At 46.9% G+C, this 21178-nt stretch overlaps 1 protein-coding gene across 4 annotated transcripts in view; it reads left to right on the plus strand.

The window, feature by feature from the left end:
• The window catches only part of abch1 (ATP-binding cassette, sub-family H, member 1), an 80161-nt gene that overhangs the window by 7200 nt on the left and 51783 nt on the right, over window positions 1-21178 (plus strand). For all 4 annotated transcript variants that reach the window (XM_082978709.1, XM_082978735.1, XM_082978728.1 and 1 more), the window contains 5 exons: window positions 3560-3719; window positions 5617-5771; window positions 11477-11584; window positions 12095-12188; window positions 18988-19062. In XM_082978709.1, coding sequence (XP_082834835.1) covers window positions 3560-3719; window positions 5617-5771; window positions 11477-11584; window positions 12095-12188; window positions 18988-19062 — 592 coding nt within the window. The remainder of the gene's footprint in view (window positions 1-3559; window positions 3720-5616; window positions 5772-11476; window positions 11585-12094; window positions 12189-18987; window positions 19063-21178) is intronic.

Here is a 21178-nt window from a genome sequence, read left to right on the forward strand (position 1 = left end):
AGCCGCTACCTGACCAAAACCTCGGATAAACCTCCGGTAGTAATGGGCAAACCCTAGAAACCGCTGCACCTCCTTTACCGTGGTGAGAGTCGGCCACTTACGCATGGCTGAAATGCGGTCACTCCATCTCCACCCCTGAGGTGGAAATGCGGTATCCTAAGAAGGAGATGGACTGCTGGAAGAACAGGCATTTCTCAGCCTTGACATACAGGTCATGCTCCAACAGTCGACCAAGCACCTTGCGCACCAAGGGCACATGCTCGGCGCGTGCAGCGGAGTATATCAGAATGTCATCGATATACACCACTACACCCTGCCTGTGCAGGTCCCTGAAAATCTCGTCCACAAAGGCTTGGAAGACTGATGGAGCATTCATCAACCCGTACGGCATGACGAGGTACTCATAATGCCCTGAGGTGGTACTGAACGCTGTCTTCCACTCGTCTCCCTCCCGGATACACACCAGGTTGTAAGCACTCCTGAGATCTAGTTTCGTGAAGAAGCACGCCCCGTGCATTCACTCAATCGCTGTGGCTATGAGAGGTAGCGGGTAACTGTACTTCACAGTGATCTGGTTTAGGGCTCGATAGTCAATACACGGGCGCAGACCACCCTCCTTTTTCTTCACAAACAAGAAACTCGAGGAGGCGGGTGAAGTGGAGGACCGAATGTACCCCTGACGCAGAGATTCGGAGACATATGTCTCCATAGCTGCCGTCTCTGCCTGTGACAGGGGATACACGTGACTCCTAGGAAGTGCGGCATCTACCTGGAGGTTTATCGCACAATCCCCCCGACGATGGGGTGGTAATTGAGTCGCCTTCTTCTTGGAGAAGGCGAGAGCCAAATCGGAATATTCGGGGGGAATGCGCACGGTGGAGACCTGGTCTGGACTTTCCACTGTAGTAGCTTTCCACCGTGACCACCCCGTGAGAGCCCTCCGTTGCCAGGAAACAGTGGGGTTATGACAGACTAACCAGGGTAGGCCTAGCACCACGGGAAACGCAGGAGAGTCAGTGAGGAAGAGACTGATTCTCTCCTTGTGATCCCCCCTGCGTCACCGTACCCAGGAGAGCGGTGGCCTCCCTAATTAACCTTGACCCTATTGGTCGACTGTCTAAGGCGTGAACTGGGAAGGGCATAGCCACTGGAACAATGAGGATCCCTAAACTATGGGTGAATGATCGGTCTATGAAATTCCCAGCTGCGCCTGAATCGACGAGCGCCTTATGCTGGGAATGCGGGAAAAACACAGGAAAAGTAACATGAAAAACAGGTGTGCAACAGAGGGCTCTGGGTGAGAATGGTGCTGGCTCACCTGGGGTGATGCCAGAGTGCCCTGCCTGCTGCCTCTACCCCCAGAGGAACCAATCCGACACCGACCGGCAGTGTGACCTCTGCGGCCACAGATGGTGCACGTGAAGGAACTTCCTCCAGTCTCCCTGAGCGCAGCACCTCCCAGCTCCATAGGTATCGGAGTGGTGGTGCTGGGGGATGGAACCGACAGATCCCGATCTGGACGTCCGCGGGTAGCCAGCAGCTTATCCAGCCGAATGGACGGGTCCACCAGCTGGTCGAAGGTGAGGGTGGTGTCCCTGCAGGCCAACTCCCGACGGACGTCCTCGCGCAAACTGCAGCGATAGTGGTCGATCAGGGCCCTGTCGTTCCATCCTGCGCCGGCGGCCAGGGTCCGAAAGTCCATCGCGAACTCCTGGGAGCTCCTCGTCCCCTGCCTCAGGTGGAAGAGACGTTCACCTGCCGCTCTACCCTCGGGCAGGTGGTCGAAGACGGACAGGAAGCGGCGGGTGAAATCCTCGAAGTGGTCCAGCGCCGCATCTCCTTCTCCCCACACAGCGTTGGCCCACTCCAGAGCTTTCCCCAAGAGGCACGAGATGAGGGTGGACACCCTCTCACGGCCCGAGGGAGCCGGGTGAACGGTCGCCAGATATAAATCCAGCTGCAGCAGAAAAATTTGGCAGCGTGCGGCCGTCCCATCTTACTCCCTGTGAAGTGCGAGACGAATCCCACTGGAACCGGGTGCGGAGGGGGTGAGTAGTGGAGACCCCTGTTGTGCTGGTGGGGGCGCTGGAGGGACACCCTGTCTCTCCTAGCGGTCTATCGTCTGGACGACGCGGTCCATGGCGGCGCCGAGATGGTGAAGCATCGCCGCGTGCTCCTGGATGCGCTCCTCGACTCTACTATCAGGGGTACCTGCAACTGCTGACTCCATAATTCAGGTGTGGAATTCTGTAAAGAAGTGCGTAACTGGCTGCAGGGAAGTCAGGCGCAGGAGAGCAGAAATGGGTACCAAACGGAGCCCTTTGAGGCAAACAAAACACGACACTCAGAAAACTAAACACTCACGGGTTACAATAACCCGGCGCAAACCAGCCTGCAGTACACATACATTTACACATAACAATTGCACACACAGACATGGGGGGAAACAGAGTTATATGCAAGACTAGTAATGAGGGAATGCAAACCAGGTGTGCAGGAAAACAAGACAAAACAATTGGAAAATGAAAGGTGGATCTGCGATGGCTAGAAGACCGGTAACGTCGACTGTCGAACGCCACCCGAACAAGGAGAGGGACAGCCAGTTTCACTGCATTGTTCCTCTCTAATCAGGGACTGTTTTAGACCTGGGACACCAGGTCGGTGCAATTAATTATCAGGTAGAACAGAAAACCTGCAGGCTACCTGTAACGGCTGTCGTCGGGAATAGAGGACCAAAACGCAGCAGGAATGTGGATGCTCATCTTGTTATTTATTTTAAATGAAGAGAACACCAAAATAACAAAACGAAGAACGCACAAACAACAAAACAGTCGTGTCATGCTCACACAGGCAAAACAAGAAACAATCTCCCACAACACTACACCAAACAATTACCCATATATAGGACTCTCAATCAGAGGCAACGAGAAAGCACCTGCCTCCAATTGAGAGTCCAACCTACACATAGAAATACCACAAACCAGAAAGAACATAGAAATACAAAACATAGAACATAAACCAAAACCCGGAAATAATAAATCTAACACCCTACTACATAAACCATCACCCCGAAACACAAACAAAATACCCTCTGCCACGTCCTGACCAAACTACAATAGCAAATAATCCCTAAACTGGTCAGGACGTGACATTACCGGACCTCGTAGGGTAAGAGTTGAGTACCCCTGCTCTAAACCTTACATAAAGTAGACAATGTAATTGGGTTCTTGCATATATAAATTACGTTTAACTTGGATTTCCACGTGAATCATGTATCGATGTCATTGCAAGTTTTATGTGAGTTACGATTAAGAGTCAGACCATACTGAGTAATACAGATATCAATATTATCATTATATTCTACTGTACTATCATACTATACTATCATACTGTCATATCATACTATGATATACTATGATATACTATCATACTATACTATCATATCATACTATCATACTATACTATCGTATCATACTATCACAGCATACTATCATACTATACTATCATACTGTAGTAATATGTATGGTTTAGTGCAAATGTTCTTCCTGTTATCTTTCAGCTACGGCCTGCTGGGTCCGAGTGGGTGTGGGAAGACCACATTGTTGAAATGCATTGTGGGAACCCTGAAGATCTCCCGAGGGCACATCAGCGTGTTGGGGAAGCCGCCAGCATTTCCTGGACACCAGGTCCCTGGGAGGATGGTGGGGTACATGCCACAGGTAAACTGTTACCTTATAGGTACACTACATACCACAGGTAAACTGTTATCTTATAGGTACACTACATACCACAGGTAAACTACATACCACAGGTAAACTGTTATCTTATAGGTACACTACATACCACAGGTAAACTGTTATCTTATAGGTACACTACATACCACAGGTAAACTGTTACCTTATAGGTACACTACATACCACAGGTAAACTGTTATCTTATAGGTACACTACATACCACAGGTAAACTGTTACCTTATAGGTACACAACATACCACAGGTAAATCGATCCATAGATGACGCAATCTCTATCGCAGTCCACACTGCCCTCTCCCACCTGGACAACAGGAACACCTATGTGAGAATGCTGTTCATAGACTACAGCTCAGCGTTCAACACCATAGAGCCCACAAAGCTCATCACTAAGCTTAGGACCCTGGGACTGAACACCTCCCTCTGCAACTGGATCCTGGACTTCTTGATGGGCTGCCCCCAGGTGGTGAGGGTAGGTAACAACACATCCGCCACACTGATCCTCAACACGGGGGCCCCTCAGGGGTGCGTGCTCAGTCCTCTCCTGTACTTCCTGTTCACCAACAACTGCGTGGCCGCGCACGACTCCAACACCATCATTAAGTTTGCTGACGACACAACGGTGGTTGGCCTGATCACCAACGACGACGTCAACAAGACAAATGAGCTGATAATGGACTACAGGAAACGGAGTGCCTAGCACGCCCCCAACCACATCGACCGGGGTGTAGTGGAGCGGGTCAAGAGCTTCAATTTCCTCGGTGTCCATATCACTAAGTAATTATTATGGTCCACACACACCAACACAGTCATGAAGAAGGCATGACAACTCCTCTTCCCCCTCAGGAGGCTAAAAATATTTAGCATAGGCCCTCAGATCCTCAAAAAGTTATACAGCTGCACCATTGAGAGCATCTTGACTGGCTGCATCACCGCTTGGTATGTCAACTGCTTGGCATCTGACCCCAAGGCACTACAGAGGGTAGTGCATACAGTCCCAGTACATCCCTGGGGCAGAGCTCCCTGCCATCCAGGACCTCTACACCAGGCGGCGTCAGAGAAAGGCCCTACAAATTGTAAAAGATTCCAGCCACCCAAGCCATAGACTGTTCTCTATGCTACCGCACGGCAAGCAGTACCGATGCACCAAGTCTAGAACCAACAGGACCCTGAACAGCTGCTACCCCCAAGCTATAAGACTGCTAGTTAGTTAAATAGTAACCAATAGCTACCCGGACAACCTGCATTGACCCTTTTTGCACTAACTGTTTTGACTCATCACATACGCTGCTGCTACTGTTTATTATCTATCCTGTTGCCTAGTCCCTTTACCGCTACCTATATGTACATATCTTCCTCAATTACCTTGTACATGGACTCGATACTGGTAACCCTGTGTATATAGCCAAGTTATCTTTACTCATTGTGTATTTATTCCTCGTGTTATAATTTTTCTATTTTTCTCTCTGCATTGTTGGGAAGTAGATAAGTAAGTAAGCATTTCACTGTTAGTCTACACCTGTTGTTTACCAAGCATGTGACCAATCAAATTTGATTTGATTTGACAGATGCACAAACGCACCTCAGTTCCAAATGGACTCCTAACCTTTAGACACTATGGAAGTGTATTGACATACGACTATAAATACCATGACAACATGATATGTCAACATAACATACTATAGCAAAACACACCATTTTAATTTGTCTCTTAATTTTGTTCTTGTCTATCTTCATTTAAAAATTGTGTAGAAAACGTTTAGTGTTTTTATCTTTCTCACCTTTGTAATAAATGTGCTGTATAAATAAAGTTTGATTTGATATCAACACAACACATACCATGACATAACATTGTGTTCCTCTTTAGGACCTGGCGTTGTACAATGAGTTTACCATCAGTGACACCCTGACGTTCTTCGGACGGATCCACGGCCTGTCAGCTACGGACACCCAGGCACGCATGGACTTCCTGGTGGACTTCCTGGACCTACCTCAGAAGAGCAAACTAGTCCGAAATCTCAGGTAACAAAACCCTACATAGTGGTGAGCCCGTTAAATCCAGCCCACGGATGGGTTGAATTTATATATATGTATACCAAATGGAAACTATGTATAAATGATAATGATCTACATCTATAGTCTCTTCACTCTGTCCAGCTTGATAACAGTCATCTATAGTCTCTACACTCTGTCCAGCTGGTAACAGTCATCTATAGTCTCTACACTCTGTCCAGCTTGATAACAGTCATCTATAGTCTCTTCACTCTGTCCAGCTTGATAACAGTCATCTATAGTCTCTTCACTCTGTCCAGCTTGATAACAGTCATCTATAGTCTCTTCACTCTGTCCAGCTTGATAACAGTCATCTATAGTCTCTTCACTCTGTCCAGCTTGATAACAGTCATCTATAGTCTCTACACTCTGTCCAGCTGGTAACAGTCATCTATAGTCTCTACACTCTGTCCAGCTTGATAACAGTCATCTATAGTCTCTTCACTCAATCCAGCTTGATAACAGTCATCTATAGTCTCTTCACTCTGTCCAGCTTGATAACAGTCATCTATAGTCTCTTCACTCAATCCAGCTTGATAACAGTCATCTATAGTCTCTTCACTCTGTCCAGCTTGATAACAGTCATCTATAGTCTCTTCACTCAATCCAGCTTGATAACAGTCATCTATAGTCTCTTCACTCTGTCCAGCTTGATAACAGTCATCTATAGTCTCTTCACTCAATCCAGCTTGTTAACAGTCATCTATAGTCTCTTCACTCTGTCCAGCTGATAACAGTCATCTATAGTCTCTTCACTCTGTCCAGCTTGATAACAGTCATCTATAGTCTCTTCACTCTGTCCAGCTAGATAACAGTCATCTATAGTCTCTTCACTCTGTCCAGCTTGATAACAGTCATCTATAGTCTCTTCACTCTGTCCAGCTTGATAACAGTCATCTATAGTCTCTTCACTCTGTCCAGCTTGATAACAGTCATCTATAGTCTCTTCACTCTGTCCAGCTTGATAACAGTCATCTATAGTCTCTTCACTCTGTCCAGCTTGATAACAGTCATCTATAGTCTCTTCACTCTGTCCAGCTTGATAACAGTCATATATAGTCTCTTCACTCTGTCCAGCTTGATAACAGACATCTATAGTCTCTTCACTCTGTCCAGCTGGTAACAGTCATCTATAGTCTCTTCACTCTGTCCAGCTGGTAACAGTCATCTATAGTCTCTTCACTCTGTCCAGCTTGATAACAGTCATCTATAGTCTCTTCACTCTGTCCAGCTGGTAACAGTCATCTATAGTCTCTATACTCTGTCCAGCTGATAACAGTCATCTATAGTCTCTTCACTCTGTCCAGCTTGATAACAGTCATCTATAGTCTCTTCACTCTGTCCAGCTTGATAACAGTCATCTATAGTCTCTTCACTCTGTCCAGCTGGTAACAGTCATCTATAGTCTCTTCACTCTGTCCAGCTGGTAACAGTCATCTATAGTCTCTTCACTCTGTCCAGCTTGATAACAGTCATCTATAGTCTCTTCACTCTGTCCAGCTGATAACAGTCATCTATAGTCTCTACACTCTGTCCAGCCTGATAACAGTCATCTATAGTCTCTTCACTCTGTCCAGCTTGATAACAGTCATCTATAGTCTCTACACTCTGTCCAGCTTGATAACAGTCATCTATAGTCTCTTCACTCTGTCCAGCTTGATAACAGTCATCTATAGTCTCTTCACCCTGTCCAGCTTGATAACAGTCATCTATAGTCTCTTCACTCTGTCCAGCTAGATAACAGTCATCTATAGTCTCTTCACTCTGTCCAGCTTGATAACAGTCATCTATAGTCTCTTCACTCTGTCCAGCTGATAACAGTCATCTATAGTCTCTACACTCTGTCCAGCCTGATAACAGTCATCTATAGTCTCTTCACTCTGTCCAGCTTGATAACAGTCATCTATAGTCTCTACACTCTGTCCAGCTTGATAACAGTCATCTATAGTCTCTTCACTCTGTCCAGCTTGATAACAGTCATCTATAGTCTCTTCACTCTGTCCAGCTTGATAACAGTCATCTATAGTCTCTTCACTCTGTCCAGCTAGATAACAGTCATCTATAGTCTCTTCACTCTGTCCAGCTTGATAACAGTCATCTATAGTCTCTTCACTCTGTCCAGCTTGATAACAGTCATCTATAGTCTCTTCACTCTGTCCAGCTTGATAACAGTCATCTATAGTCTCTACACTCTGTCCAGCTTGATAACAGTCATCTATAGTCTCTTCACTCTGTCCAGCTTGATAACAGTCATCTAAACAGAAGTTATACAGTCGGGTGCATAAAACATTCCAAAAGCGATGTATAAAGGACTATATATTTTTTTAAGTCGACGTTAAGGAAATATAGTACATTTTAAATGCGTCACTCCAGACCTCTGTGAAGAGCGTATGCGACCGGCAAGATGTTATGGTCCACGTTCATTTGGCGTGGGATAGTTTCCCCTTGCCCATGATGAGGAGAGGTCAAATACAGAAGCGGTGACCCATGTCCTCATTATGGAGAGGAGTTATCAGTGCTGTCCCCAGAACACACACACCTTTGTGGGTTAAACGGTTAGTGGGTTAAAGGGTTAGTGGGTTAAAGGGTTAGTGGGTTAATGGGTTCAAGGGATAATGGGTTAAAGGGTTAGTGGGTTAAAGGGTTAGTGGGTTAAAGGGTTAGTGGGTTAATGGGTTAAAGGGTTAGTGGGTTAAACGGTTAGTGGGTTAAAGGGTTAGTGGGTTAATTTGTTAAAGGGTAAGTGGGTTAATGGGTTAGTGGGTTAAAGGGTTAGTGGGTTAATGGGTTAAAGGGTTAGTGGGTTAAACGGTTAGTGGGTTAAAGGGTTAGTGGGTTAAAGGGTTAGTGGGTTAAAGGGTTAGTGGGTTAATGGGTTAAAGGGTTAGTGGGTTAAACGGTTAGTGGGTTAAAGGGTTAGTGGGTTAATTTGTTAAAGGGTAAGTGGGTTAATGGGTTAGTGGGTTAAAGGGTTAGTGGGTTAAACGGTTAATGGGTTAAAGGGTTAGTGGGTTAAAGGGTTAGTGGGTTGAAGGGTTAGTGGGTTAAAGGGTTAGTGGGTTAAAGGGTTAGTGGGTTAAAGGGTTAGTGGGTTGAAGGGTTAGTGGGTTGAAGGGTTAGTGGGTTGAAGGGTTAGTGGGTTGAAGGGTTAGTGGGTTAATGGGTTAGTGGGTTAATGGGTTAGTGGGTTAAAGGGTTAGTGGGTTAATGGGTTAGTGGGTTAAAGGGTTAGTGGGTTAAAGGATTAGTGGGTCTCCATCTCCTCCCTCTCTTCTAACCAGCATAGGTCCATCATGTCCACAAAACCATGTGACCTGTGCCTAGAGACTATGGCTGAGTCCCCAATTGCACTAGTATATCCCATTTTGACAAAGTATGCTACAGCCAGGGCTAAGATGGCTAGAAAAAGAAGGAAACAGTTTCCCCCTAAGTGAGTTTCTGTTTGTGTGTCACGGGCTTCTGTAAAAATGCAGTGTTTTTGCAGCAGACATCTGTCAAGCTGTCAATGCCAAAGAGAAGACTCCCTCACTTCCATCATAACAACTCCTCAATGCTGGCTTATTACCATACATTTAACCATAGTATTACAGTGTTATTGATTAGACCTATTTAAAAATCATCATAAAAATGTATTGAACTTCTATGTGACCATTTAATTAACACACTTCAGCTGCAGAAGGTCATACATTATATTAATGCATGTAATGTGATTCAGAATGTTGCATCTTATACAACTGTCAAACATAGAGCAGAACCAACAGCTCAGTCCCAGTATCCTGACTGTACAGAACCAACAGCTCTCTGTCCCAGTATCCTGACTGTACAGAACCAACAGCTCTCAGTCCCAGTATCCTGACTGTACAGAACCAACAGCTCTCTGTCCCAGTATCCTGACTGTACAGAACCAACAGCTCTCTGTCCCAGTATCCTGACTGTACAGAACCAACAGCTCTCTGTCCCAGTATCCTGACTGTACAGAACCAACAGCTCTCTGTCCCAGTATCCTGACTGTACAGAACCACCAGCTCTCAGTCCCAGTATCCTGACTGTACAGAGGCAAGGCCTCCAGAGAAATGTGTCTGAACTAACTCACCAATTATGTCATAGTAGTGTAATTGGCCCTTGAACCTGTGAAAGCACTGGTGTGGCCCCCAGCTCTCGGCATCCCCCCTACCTCACAAGGACCCAGTTCTGCCCTGTAGTACAAGAAACATCCCCCTACCTCACAAGGACCCAGTGCTGCCCTGTAGTACAAGAAACATCCCCCTACCTCACAAGGACCCAGTGCTGCCCTGTAGTACAAGAAACATCCCCCTACCTCACAAGGACCCAGTGCTGCCCTGTAGTACAAGAAACATCCCCCTACCTCACAAGGACCCAGTGCTGCCCTGTAGTACAAGAAACATTCCCCTACCTCACAAGGACCCAGTGCTGCCCTGTAGTACAAGAAACATCCCCCTACCTCACAAGGACCCAGTTCTGCCCTGTAGTACAAGAAACATCCCCCTACCTCACAAGGACCCAGTGCTGCCCTGTAGTACAAGAAACATCCCCCCTACCTCACAAGGACCCAGTTCTGCCCTGTAGTACAAGAAACATCCCCCTACCTCACAAGGACCCAGTTCTGCCCTGTAGTACAAGAAACATCCCCCCTTGTACCTCACAAGGACCCAGTGCTGCCCTGTAGTACAAGAAACATCCCCCAACCTCACAAGGATCCAGTGCTGCCCTGTAGTACAAGAAACATCCCTCTACCTCACAAGGACCCAGTGCTGCCCTGTAGTACAAGAAACATCCCTCTACCTCACAATGACCCAGTTCTGCCCTGTAGTACAAGAAACATCCCCCTTGTACCTCACAAGGACCCAGTTCTGCCCTGTAGTACAAGAAACATCCCCCTTGTACCTCACAAGGACCCAGTGCTGCCCTGTAGTACAAGAAACATCCCCCTTGTACCTCACAAGGACCCAGTTCTGCCCTGTAGTACAAGAAACATCCCCCTTGTACCTCACAAGGACCCAGTTCTGCCCTGTAGTACAAGAAACATCCCCCCTACCTCACAAGGACCCAGTGCTGCCCTGTAGTACAAGAAACATCCCCCCTTGTACCTCACAAGGACCCAGTGCTGCCCTGTAGTACAAGAAACATCCCCCTTGTACCTCACAAGGACCCAGTTCTGCCCTGTAGTACAAGAAACATCCCCCCTTGTACCTCACAAGGACCCAGTGCTGCCCTGTAGTACAAGAAACATCCCCCCTACCTCACAAGGACCCAGTGCTGCCCTGTAGTACAAGAAACATCCCCCTACCTCACAAGGTCCCAGTTCTGCCCTGTAGTACAAGAAACATCCCTCTACCTCACAATGACCCAGTTCTGCCCTGTAGTACAAGAAACATCCCCGTACCTCACAAGGTTAGTGTTGCCCTGTAGTACAAGAAACATCCCTCTACCTCACAAGGTTAGTGTTGCAGGGTTTCTCTGCTTTGCTGCCTAACCAGCCCTGCTAACACACCTACTACACTGAGAAGCCAGTGAGAGTGACGCAAGTCAAACAAATGCAGCTGGATGGATCAGATATATCAGGTGTTTTATGTAACGTGTGTGTGTGTGTGTGTGTGTGTGTGTGTGTGTGTGTGTGTGTGTGTGTGTGTGTGTGTGTGTGTGTGTGTTTACAGCGGAGGGCAGAAACGGAGGGTGTCTCTGGGAGCAGCCTTACTTCAAAACCCCCAGTTATTGATTCTGGATGAACCCACAGTCGGGGTGGACCCTGTGCTGAGAGCCAAGTATGTACTGGACAACAACACACACACACACACACACACACACACACACATACAAAACCTACAATAATTCACCTGCTTCACATTTCCCCTTTTCCATCCAGTATAATGAATGTCATATACAGTCTGAAGATAACATGTATGTTTCTGAACACCACTCTCTCTCCAACAGTCTCAACCCGTCAAACACACTCTCTGCCCCTCATTACAGAAACCATTTTGTCTCTCATTCAGAAGGACTGTATAAATCCTGTTGGAAGTATCTGGGTGTGTAATCTGATTGTGTAATGGTACCAGTGCTCTGTTACAAAGCCCAGCCAAATCAGTCTAGTCAGGGTAATCCCAGGCAGGTCATAAGGCTAAGGCTGTGTGTCAAATGGCACCCTATTCCCTTTATAATGCACTACCAGGGCTCATAGAGCTCTGGTAAGTAGTGCACTTTATAGAGAATAGGGTGCCATTTGGAACAACAGGATGTGCCCTTAAACTGAGTTGTGTCATGTGTCCCTGTAGGATCTGGCAGCATCTAGTAGAGATTGTGAAAACTGGAAAAGTATCAGTCGTCATCACCACTCACTACATCGAGGAGGCCAGGCAAGCCAATGTGGTAAGACACTCACTCTCACACACACACACACACACACACACACACACACACACACACACACACACACACACACACACACACACACACACACACACACACACACACACACACAGTCCTTTTGTCAAATGCTCCTCTGTGAACGCTGTGCCTTGTTTATCTGTTGTCATAAGAGGAAAGGGGAAACACACAGCTCAACTGACCGGCCCTCCTCAAATACTTTATGAGCAGGCAATTATCAGGTCCCCTCTGCTGAGAAACAATGGGTCCTTTGGTAGTTCCTGTAGTTCTTCTGTGTTTCACCGATTTAGAAAGGGGGGAGAGGTGGACTATGGGTCTGCGTGTGTGTCACACCATCAATGGTTTGGTTGTCTTCAATCAGAACACACTGTTCCAGTTATAAACACTATTCCAGTTGTATGGCCCTCACCATGTCCTCCATCAGACTAGTAGTGTTCATTCCCTATCCTGACTGGTTCAAAGTCTAATACCTAGGAGCTACTGCTCTGTAAATCTACAGATTAGGTTACTGTAAAACCTTCTTCCTGCTTTTCCTCTGCGATGATGTTTGTTTCTGAGCAGCCTTTTTCCTCAGTGAGGAAATGAAATGTGATCGAGTGGTGAAGGGGACAGACATGAACTACAGTACTGAGGGGATGTTCTGGTTCTGTAGCACATGGACCATGAACTACAGTACTGAGAGGATGTTCTGGTTCTGTACCACATGGACCATGAACTACAGTACTGAGGGGATGTTCTGGTTCTGTACCACATGGACCATGTGGATGTTCTGGTTCTGTACCACATGGACCATGAACTACAGTACGGAGGGGATGTTCTGGTTCTGTACCACATGGACCATGAACTACAGTACTGAGGGGATGTTCTGGTTCTGTACCACATGGACCATGAACTACAGTACTGAGGGGATGTTCTGGTTCTGTACCACATGGACCATGTGGATGTTCTGGTTCTGTACCACATGGACCATGAACTACAGTACTGAGGGGATGTTCTGGTTCTGTACCACATGGACCATGAACTACAGTACTGAGGGGATGTTCTGGTTCTGTACCACATGGACCATGAACTACAGTACTGAGAGGATGTTCTGGTTCTGTACCACATGGACCATGAACTACAGTACTGAGGGGATGTTCTGGTCCTGTACCACATGGACCATGAACTACAGTACTGAGAGGATGTTCTGGTTCTGTACCACATGGACCATGAACTACAGTACTGAGGGGATGTTCTGGTGCTGTACCACATGGACCATGAACTACTGTATTTACATGCCTTATGTGTTCATATCCGCTTAGAGCTTCATTTGAGCAAACAGTGGTTGTTTAAGATCCATATGCTTGTTCATATTGTACTCTTAACTGATTCATGAACTGATTCATGAGCTGATTCATAAGCAGGTGAAAATAAACATGCAGTAAGAATATACAGTAGATTGTCTGTAAATAACTAATGTGAATATGTACAGAAAACCAAAGGAGGAAGTCTTCACAGTATATCTGGTTATGTGCCTCTATGGGCCCTGGTCAAAAGTAGCGCACTAAATAGGGAATAGGGTGCATTTTGGTACGCACAATAGATGTCCTTTACAATACAGATCTAAGATCAGATTAACCTTTAACCCCCTATAGAGCTGTATCAATATAGGGATGGAACATATCTGACCCTGTGTCTGAGGTATCAGTGGTTAGTGGTAACTTCTACCTACTGTATTCCATCCCCTTTGACCTGTTACCATGAGACAGACATTCAGATAACTTCTACCTACTGTATTCCATCCCCTCTGACCTGTTACCATGAGACAGACATTTAGATAACTTCTACCTACTGTATTCCATCCCCTTTGACCTGTTACCATGAGACAGACATTCAGATAACTTCTACCTACTGTATTCCATCCCCTCTGACCTGTTACCATGAGACAGACATTTAGATAACTTCTACCTACTGTATTCCATCCCCTCTGACCTGTTACCATGATACATTTATTTAGATAACTTCTACCTACTGTATTCCATCCCCTCTGACCTGTTACCATGTGACAGACATTTAGATAACTTCTACCTACTGTATTCCATCCCCTCTGACCTGTTACCAAGAGACAGACATTTAGATAACTTCTACCTACTGTATTCCATCCCCTCTGACCTGTTACCACGAGACAGACATTTACATCTGAGTAATGTAGCAGATGTTCTTATCCAGAGAGACGGATCAGATCTCACTTCTCTATTGTAGCCAGTTCAATGTCCTGCTGAGCCACTAAGGCAGAAGTGAAAGTAGTGTGAAGTGCATAGTACTGTATTCTGCATTTAGCTTCTCACACTCAACAAATATCTCACTGGAAACACACTGATAAGACTCTCTGTTTCAAATGGCACCATATTATTATTATTATTATTATTATAATGCACTACCTTCTACCAGGACCCATAAGGCTCAGGTTAAAAGTAGTGCACTATCTGGGAATAGGGTGCCATTTGGGACATAGTGGTTCCTTGTACCACCTGTGTAATGTATTCTGAATGCATTTAGGGCACATTCTATCACCACAAGTCTACAGTATTACCTCTGTGTTATAGTCTACAGTACTACCTATGTGTTATAGTCTACAGTTCTACCTCTGTGTTATAGTCTACAGTATTACCTCTGTGTTATAGTCTACAGTATTACCTCTGTTCTAGTCTACAGTACTACCTCTGTGTTATAGTCTACAGTATTACCTCTGTGTTATAGTCTACAGTACTACCTCTGTGTTTGTAACGGCTGTCGAAGTGATTAGACCAAGGCGCAGCGGGTTGCGTGCTCATCATTATTATTTATTCAAGAGAACACGGAAAAACAAGAAAAAACACAACAGTAACAGTTTGGCAGGCTATACACAAAGCAATGCAAAAACATTCACCCACAAACCCCAAAGGAAAAACAGGCTGCCTATGTATGACTCTCAATCAGCAACAACGATCTACAGCTGTTCCTGATTGAGAGCCATACACGGCCGAAACAAATTAAACCACCAACATAGAAAATGAACATAGAACGCCCACCCATGTCACACCCTGGCCTAACCAAAAACAGGGGAAAAAACGCTCTCTATGGCCAGGGCATTACAGTACCCCCCTCCAATGGTGCGGACTCCGGCCGCAAAACCTGACTCTAAAGGGGAGGGTCCTGATGGGCCTTCCTACAACGGCGGCTCTGGTGCGGGACGTGGACCCCGCTCCACCCTCGGCTTGACCCACTTAGGTGGCGCCCCTGGCTGCACCGGAGGACTGGCGGGCGACCCTGGCTGCGCCCGGCTGGCGGGCGACCCTGGCTGCGCCCGGCTGGCGGGCGACCCTGGCTGCGCACGGCTGGCGGGCGACCCTGGCTGCGCACGGCTGGCGGGCGACCCTGGCTGCGCCCGGCTGGCGGGCGACTCTGGCTGCGCCGGACAGGCGGGCGACTCTGGCAGCTCCGGACAGGCGGGCGACTCTGGCGGCTCCGAACAGGCGGGCGGCTCTGGCGGCTCCGGACTGGCTCTGGGCGGCTCTGGCGGCTCCGGACTGGCTCTGGACCGCTCTGGCGGCTCCGGACTGGCTCTGGGTGGCTCTGGCGGCTCCGGACTGGCTCTGGGCGCAGGCACAGGATTCACCAGGCTGGGGAGACATGCAGGAGGCCTGGCTCTGGGCGCAGGCACAGGACTCACCAGGCTGGGGAGACATGCAGGAGGCCTGGCTCTGGGCGCAGGCATAGGACTCACCAGGCTGGGAAGACATGCAGGAGGCCTGGTTCTGGGCGCAGGCACAGGATGCCCCCGGCTGGGGAGACATGCAGGAGGCCTGGCTCTGGACATAGGCACAGGACTCACCAGGCTGGGGAGACATGCAGGAGGCCTGGCTCTGGGCACAGGCACAGGACTCACCAGGCTGGGAAGACATGCAGGAAGCCTGGCTCTGGGCGCAGGCACAGGACTCACCAGGCTGGGGAGACATGCAGGAGGCCTGGTTCTGGGTGCAGGCACAGGACTCACCAGGCTGGGGAGACATGCAGGAAGCCTGGCTCTGGGCGCAGGCACAGGACTCACCAGGCTGGGGAGACATGCATGAGGCCTGGTTCTGTGCGCAGGCACAGGATAGACCGGGTCCTGGAGACGCACTGGAGGTCTGGAGCGCACGGCCTGCACCACCCGTCCTGGCTCGATGCCCACTCTCGCCCGGCAGATGTTAGGAGCTGGGATGTAGCGCACCGGGCGCTCAACGCGTACTGGGGACACCGTGCGCGCTGCCGCATAACACGGTGCCTGACCAGTACCACGCTGCCTCCTGTAAGCACGGGGAGCTGGCTCAGCTCTCCAACCTGACTCTGCCACACTCCCCGTGTGCCCCCCCAAAAAAAACATTTTGGGGCTGCCTCTCGGGCTTCCTTGCCAGCCGTGTTCCCTCATACCGTTGCCGTTGGTCCTTCCTTCCTGCTGTCTCCGCTCTTCTGAGTGCCTCTACTTGTTCCCATGGGAGCAATCCCTTCCGACCAGGATCTCTTCCCAAGTGTAGAATCCCTTGCCGTCCAGGATGTCCTCCCATGTCCAGTCCTTTCTCTCCCTGGCCCAGGATCCTTGCTCCTCCTGGGCACGCTGCTTGGTCCTTCTTTGGTGGGTGAATCTGTAACGGCTGTCGAAGTGATTAGACCAAGGCGCAGCGGGTTGCGTGCTCATCATTATTATTTATTCAAGAGAACACGGAAAAACAAGAAAAAACACAACAGTAACAGTTTTGCAGGCTATACACAAAGCAATGCAAAAACATTCACCCACAAACCCCAAAGGAAAAACAGGCTGCCTATGTATGACTCTCAATCAGCAACAACGATCTACAGCTGTTCCTCATTGAGAGCCATACACGGCCGAAAAAAATTCAACCACCAACATAGAAAATGAACATAGAACGCCCACCCATGTCACACCCTGGCCTAACCAAAAACAGGGGAAAAAACCCTCTCTATGGCCAGGGCGTTACAGTGTTATAGTTATAGTCTACAGTACTACCTCTGTGTTATAGTCTACAGTATTACCTCTGTGTTATAGTTATAGTCTACAATACTACCTCTGTGTTATAGTCTACAGTATTACCTCTGTATTATAGTCTACAGTATTACCTATGTGTTATAGTCTACCGTACTACTTTTGTGTTATAGTCTACAGTACTACCTCTGTGTTATAGTCTACAGTACTACCTCTGTGTTATAGTCTACAGTACTACCTCTGTGTTATAGTCTACAGTACTACCTCTGTGTTATAGTCTACAGTATTACCTCTGTGTTATAGTTATAGTCTACAATACTACCTCTGTGTTATAGTCTACAGTATTACCTCTGTATTATAGTCTACAGTATTACCTATGTGTTATAGTCTACAGTACTACCTATGTGTTATAGTCTACTGTATTACTTTTGTGTTATAGTCTACAGTACTACCTCTGTGTTATAGTCTACAGTACTACCTCTGTGTTATAGTCTACAGTACTACCTCTGTGTTATAGTCTACAGTATTACCTCTGTGTTATAGTCTACAGTACTACCTCTGTGTTATAGTCTACAGTACTACCTCTGTGTTATAGTCTACAGTACTACCTCTGTGTTATAGTCTACAGTATTACCTCTGTGTTATAGTTATAGTCTACAATACTACCTCTGTGTTATAGTCTACAGTACTACTTCTGTGTTATAGTCTACAGTACTACCTCTGTGTTATAGTCTACAGTATTACCTCTGTGTTATAGTCTACAGTATTACCTCTGTGTTATAGTTATAGTCTACAATACTACCTCTGTGTTATAGTCTACAGTACTACCTCTGTGTTATAGTCTACAGTACTACCTCAGTGTTATAGTCTACAGTATTACCTCTGTGTTATAGTCTACAGTATTACCTCTGTGTTATAGTCTACAGTTCTACCTCTGTGTTATAGTTATAGTCTACAGTACTACCTCTGTGTTATAGTTATAGTCTACAATACTACCTCTGTGTTATAGTCTACAGTATTACCTCTGTGTTATAGTCTACAGTACTACCTCAGTGTTATAGTCTACAGTATTACCTCTGTGTTATAGTCTACAGTTCTACCTCTGTGTTATAGTTATAGTCTACAGTACTACCTCTGTGTTATAGTCTACAGTATTACCTCTGTGTTATAGTCTACAGTACTACTTCTGTGTTATAGTCTACAGTATTACCTCTGTGTTATAGTCTACAGTATTACCTCTGTGTTATAGTCTACAGTACTACCTCTGTGTTATAGTCTACAGTATTACCTCTGTGTTATAGTCTACAGTATTACCTCTGTGTTATAGTCTACAGTACTACCTCTGTGTTATAGTCTACAGTATTACCTCTGTGTTATAGTCTACAGTACTACCTCTGTGTTATAGTCTACAGTATTACCTCTGTGTTATAGTCTACAGTATTACCTCTGTGTTATAGTCTACAGTACTACCTCTGTGTTATAGTCTACAGTATTACCTCTGTGTTATAGTCTACAGTACTACCTCTGTGTTATAGTCTACAGTATTACCTCTGTGTTATAGTCTACAGTATTACCTCTGTGTTATAGTCTACAGTATTACCTCTGTGTTATAGTCTACAGTACTACCTCTGTGTTATAGTCTACAGTATTACCTCTGTGTTATAGTCTACAGTATTACCTAAGGCTCTTTCTTAATCTTTCCCTGATTCCTCACATCCTCTCTCCTCGCCTCCTTCCTCACTCCATTGTAAATAACCCTGCTGTTTTCTATCGCTCCAGGTGGGTCTGATGAGGAATGGCCAACTGTTGGCAGAGGGACATCCAGAAACCATGATGAAACAGCACAATGCACCGGTGAGTACCCTATAACAGAGTGGACTGCTGACAGAGTGGACTGCTGACAGAGTGGACTGCTGACGGAATGGACTGCTGACAGAGTGGACTGCTGACGGAATGGACTGCTGACAGAGTGGACTTCTGACAGAGTGGACTGCTGACAGAATGGACTGCTGACAGAATGGACTGCTGACGGAATGGACTGCTGACAGAGTGGACTGCTGACAGAGTGGACTGCTGACGGAATGGACTGCTGACAGAGTGGACTGCTGACGGAATGGACTGCTGACGGAATGGACTGCTGACAGAGTGGACTGCTGACAGAGTGGACTGCTGACAGAGTGGACTGCTGACAGAGTGGACTGCTGACAGAGTGGACTGCTGACGGAATGGACTGCTGACAGAGTGGACTGCTGACAGAATGGACTGCTGACGGAATGGACTGCTGACAGAGTGGACTGCTGACGGAATGGACTGCTGACAGAGTGGACTGCTGACGGAATGGACTGCTGACAGAGTGGACTGCTGACAGAATGGACTGCTGACGGAGTGGACTGCTGACAGAGTGGACTGCTGACAGAGTGGACTGCTGACAGAGTGGACTGCTGACGGAATGGACTGCTGACAGAGTGGACTGCTGACAGAATGGACTGCTGACGGAATGGACTGCTGACAGAGTGGACTGCTGACGGAATGGACTGCTGACAGAGTGGACTGCTGACAGAATGGACTGCTGACGGAGTGGACTGCTGACAGAGTGGACTGCTGACAGAGTGGACTGCTGACAGAGTGGACTGCTGACGGAATGGACTGCTGACGGAGTGGACTGCTGACGGAGTGGACTGCTGACGGAGTGGACTGCTGGCGGAGTGGACTGCTGGCGGAGTGGACTGCTAATAGAATTTACATCTATCAGTGTTGAGGTCTAGCATTTTTGTTGGCTAATAGTGTTGTTAGCTTTGTGAAATGTTAACGATGGTGACGACTAACAGTGTTGACCCCTAACGGTGTTAATGCCTTACAATTCTAACCCTTGACTTTTGTCTTTGTGGCCAGTTTATTTTTTCTGTCTGCTAACAGTAGCCCTTTATCACCACTAGACAACAGTCCTGCTAACAGTAACTCTTTATCACCACTAGACAACAGTCCTGCTAACAGTAACTCTTTATCACCACTAGACAACAGTCCTGCTAACAGTAACCCTTTATCACCACTAGACAACAGTCCTGCTAACAGTAACTCTTTATCACCACTAGACAACAGTCCTACTAACAGTAGCCCTTTATCACCACTAGACAACAGTCCTGCTAACAGTAACCCTTTATCACCACTAGACAACAGTCCTGCTAACAGTAACTCTTTATCACCACTAGACAACAGTCCTGCTAACAGTAACCCTTTATCACCACTAGACAACAGTCCTACTAACAGTAGCGCTTTATCACCACTAGACAACAGTCCTGCTAACAGTAACCCTTTATCACCACTAGACAACAGTCCTGCTAACAGTAACTCTTTATCACCACTAGACAACAGTCCTACTAACAGTAGCCCTTTATCACCACTAGACAACAGTCCTGCTAACAGTAACACTTTATCACCACTAGACAACAGTCCTGCTAACAGTAGCCCTTTATCACCACTAGACAACAGTCCTGCTAACAGTAACCCTTTATCACCACTAGACAACAGTCCTGCTAACAGTAACCCTTTATCACCACTAGACAACAGTCCTGCTAACAGTAACTCTTTATCACCACTAGACAACAGTCCTGCTAACAGTAACCCTTTATCACCACTAGACAACAGTCCTGCTAACAGTAACCCTTTATCACCACTAGACAACAGTCCTGCTAACAGTAACACTTTATCACCACTAGACAACAGTCCTGCTAACAGTAACTCTTTATCACCACTAGACAACAGTCCTGCTAACAGTAACTCTTTATCACCACTAGACAACAGTCCTGCTAACAGTAACTCTTTATCACCACTAGACCACAGTCCTGCTAACAGTAACTCTTTATCACCACTAGACAACAGTCCTACTAACAGTAACCCTTTATCACTACTGGACAACAGTCCTGCTAACAGTAACTCTTTATCACCACTAGACAACAGTCCTGCTAACAGT

The sequence above is a fragment of the Salmo salar genome, chromosome 01, assembly GCF_965601325.2.
Source record: "Salmo salar chromosome 01, fSalSal1, whole genome shotgun sequence".
In the NCBI taxonomy this organism is placed as follows: domain Eukaryota; kingdom Metazoa; phylum Chordata; class Actinopteri; order Salmoniformes; family Salmonidae; genus Salmo; species Salmo salar.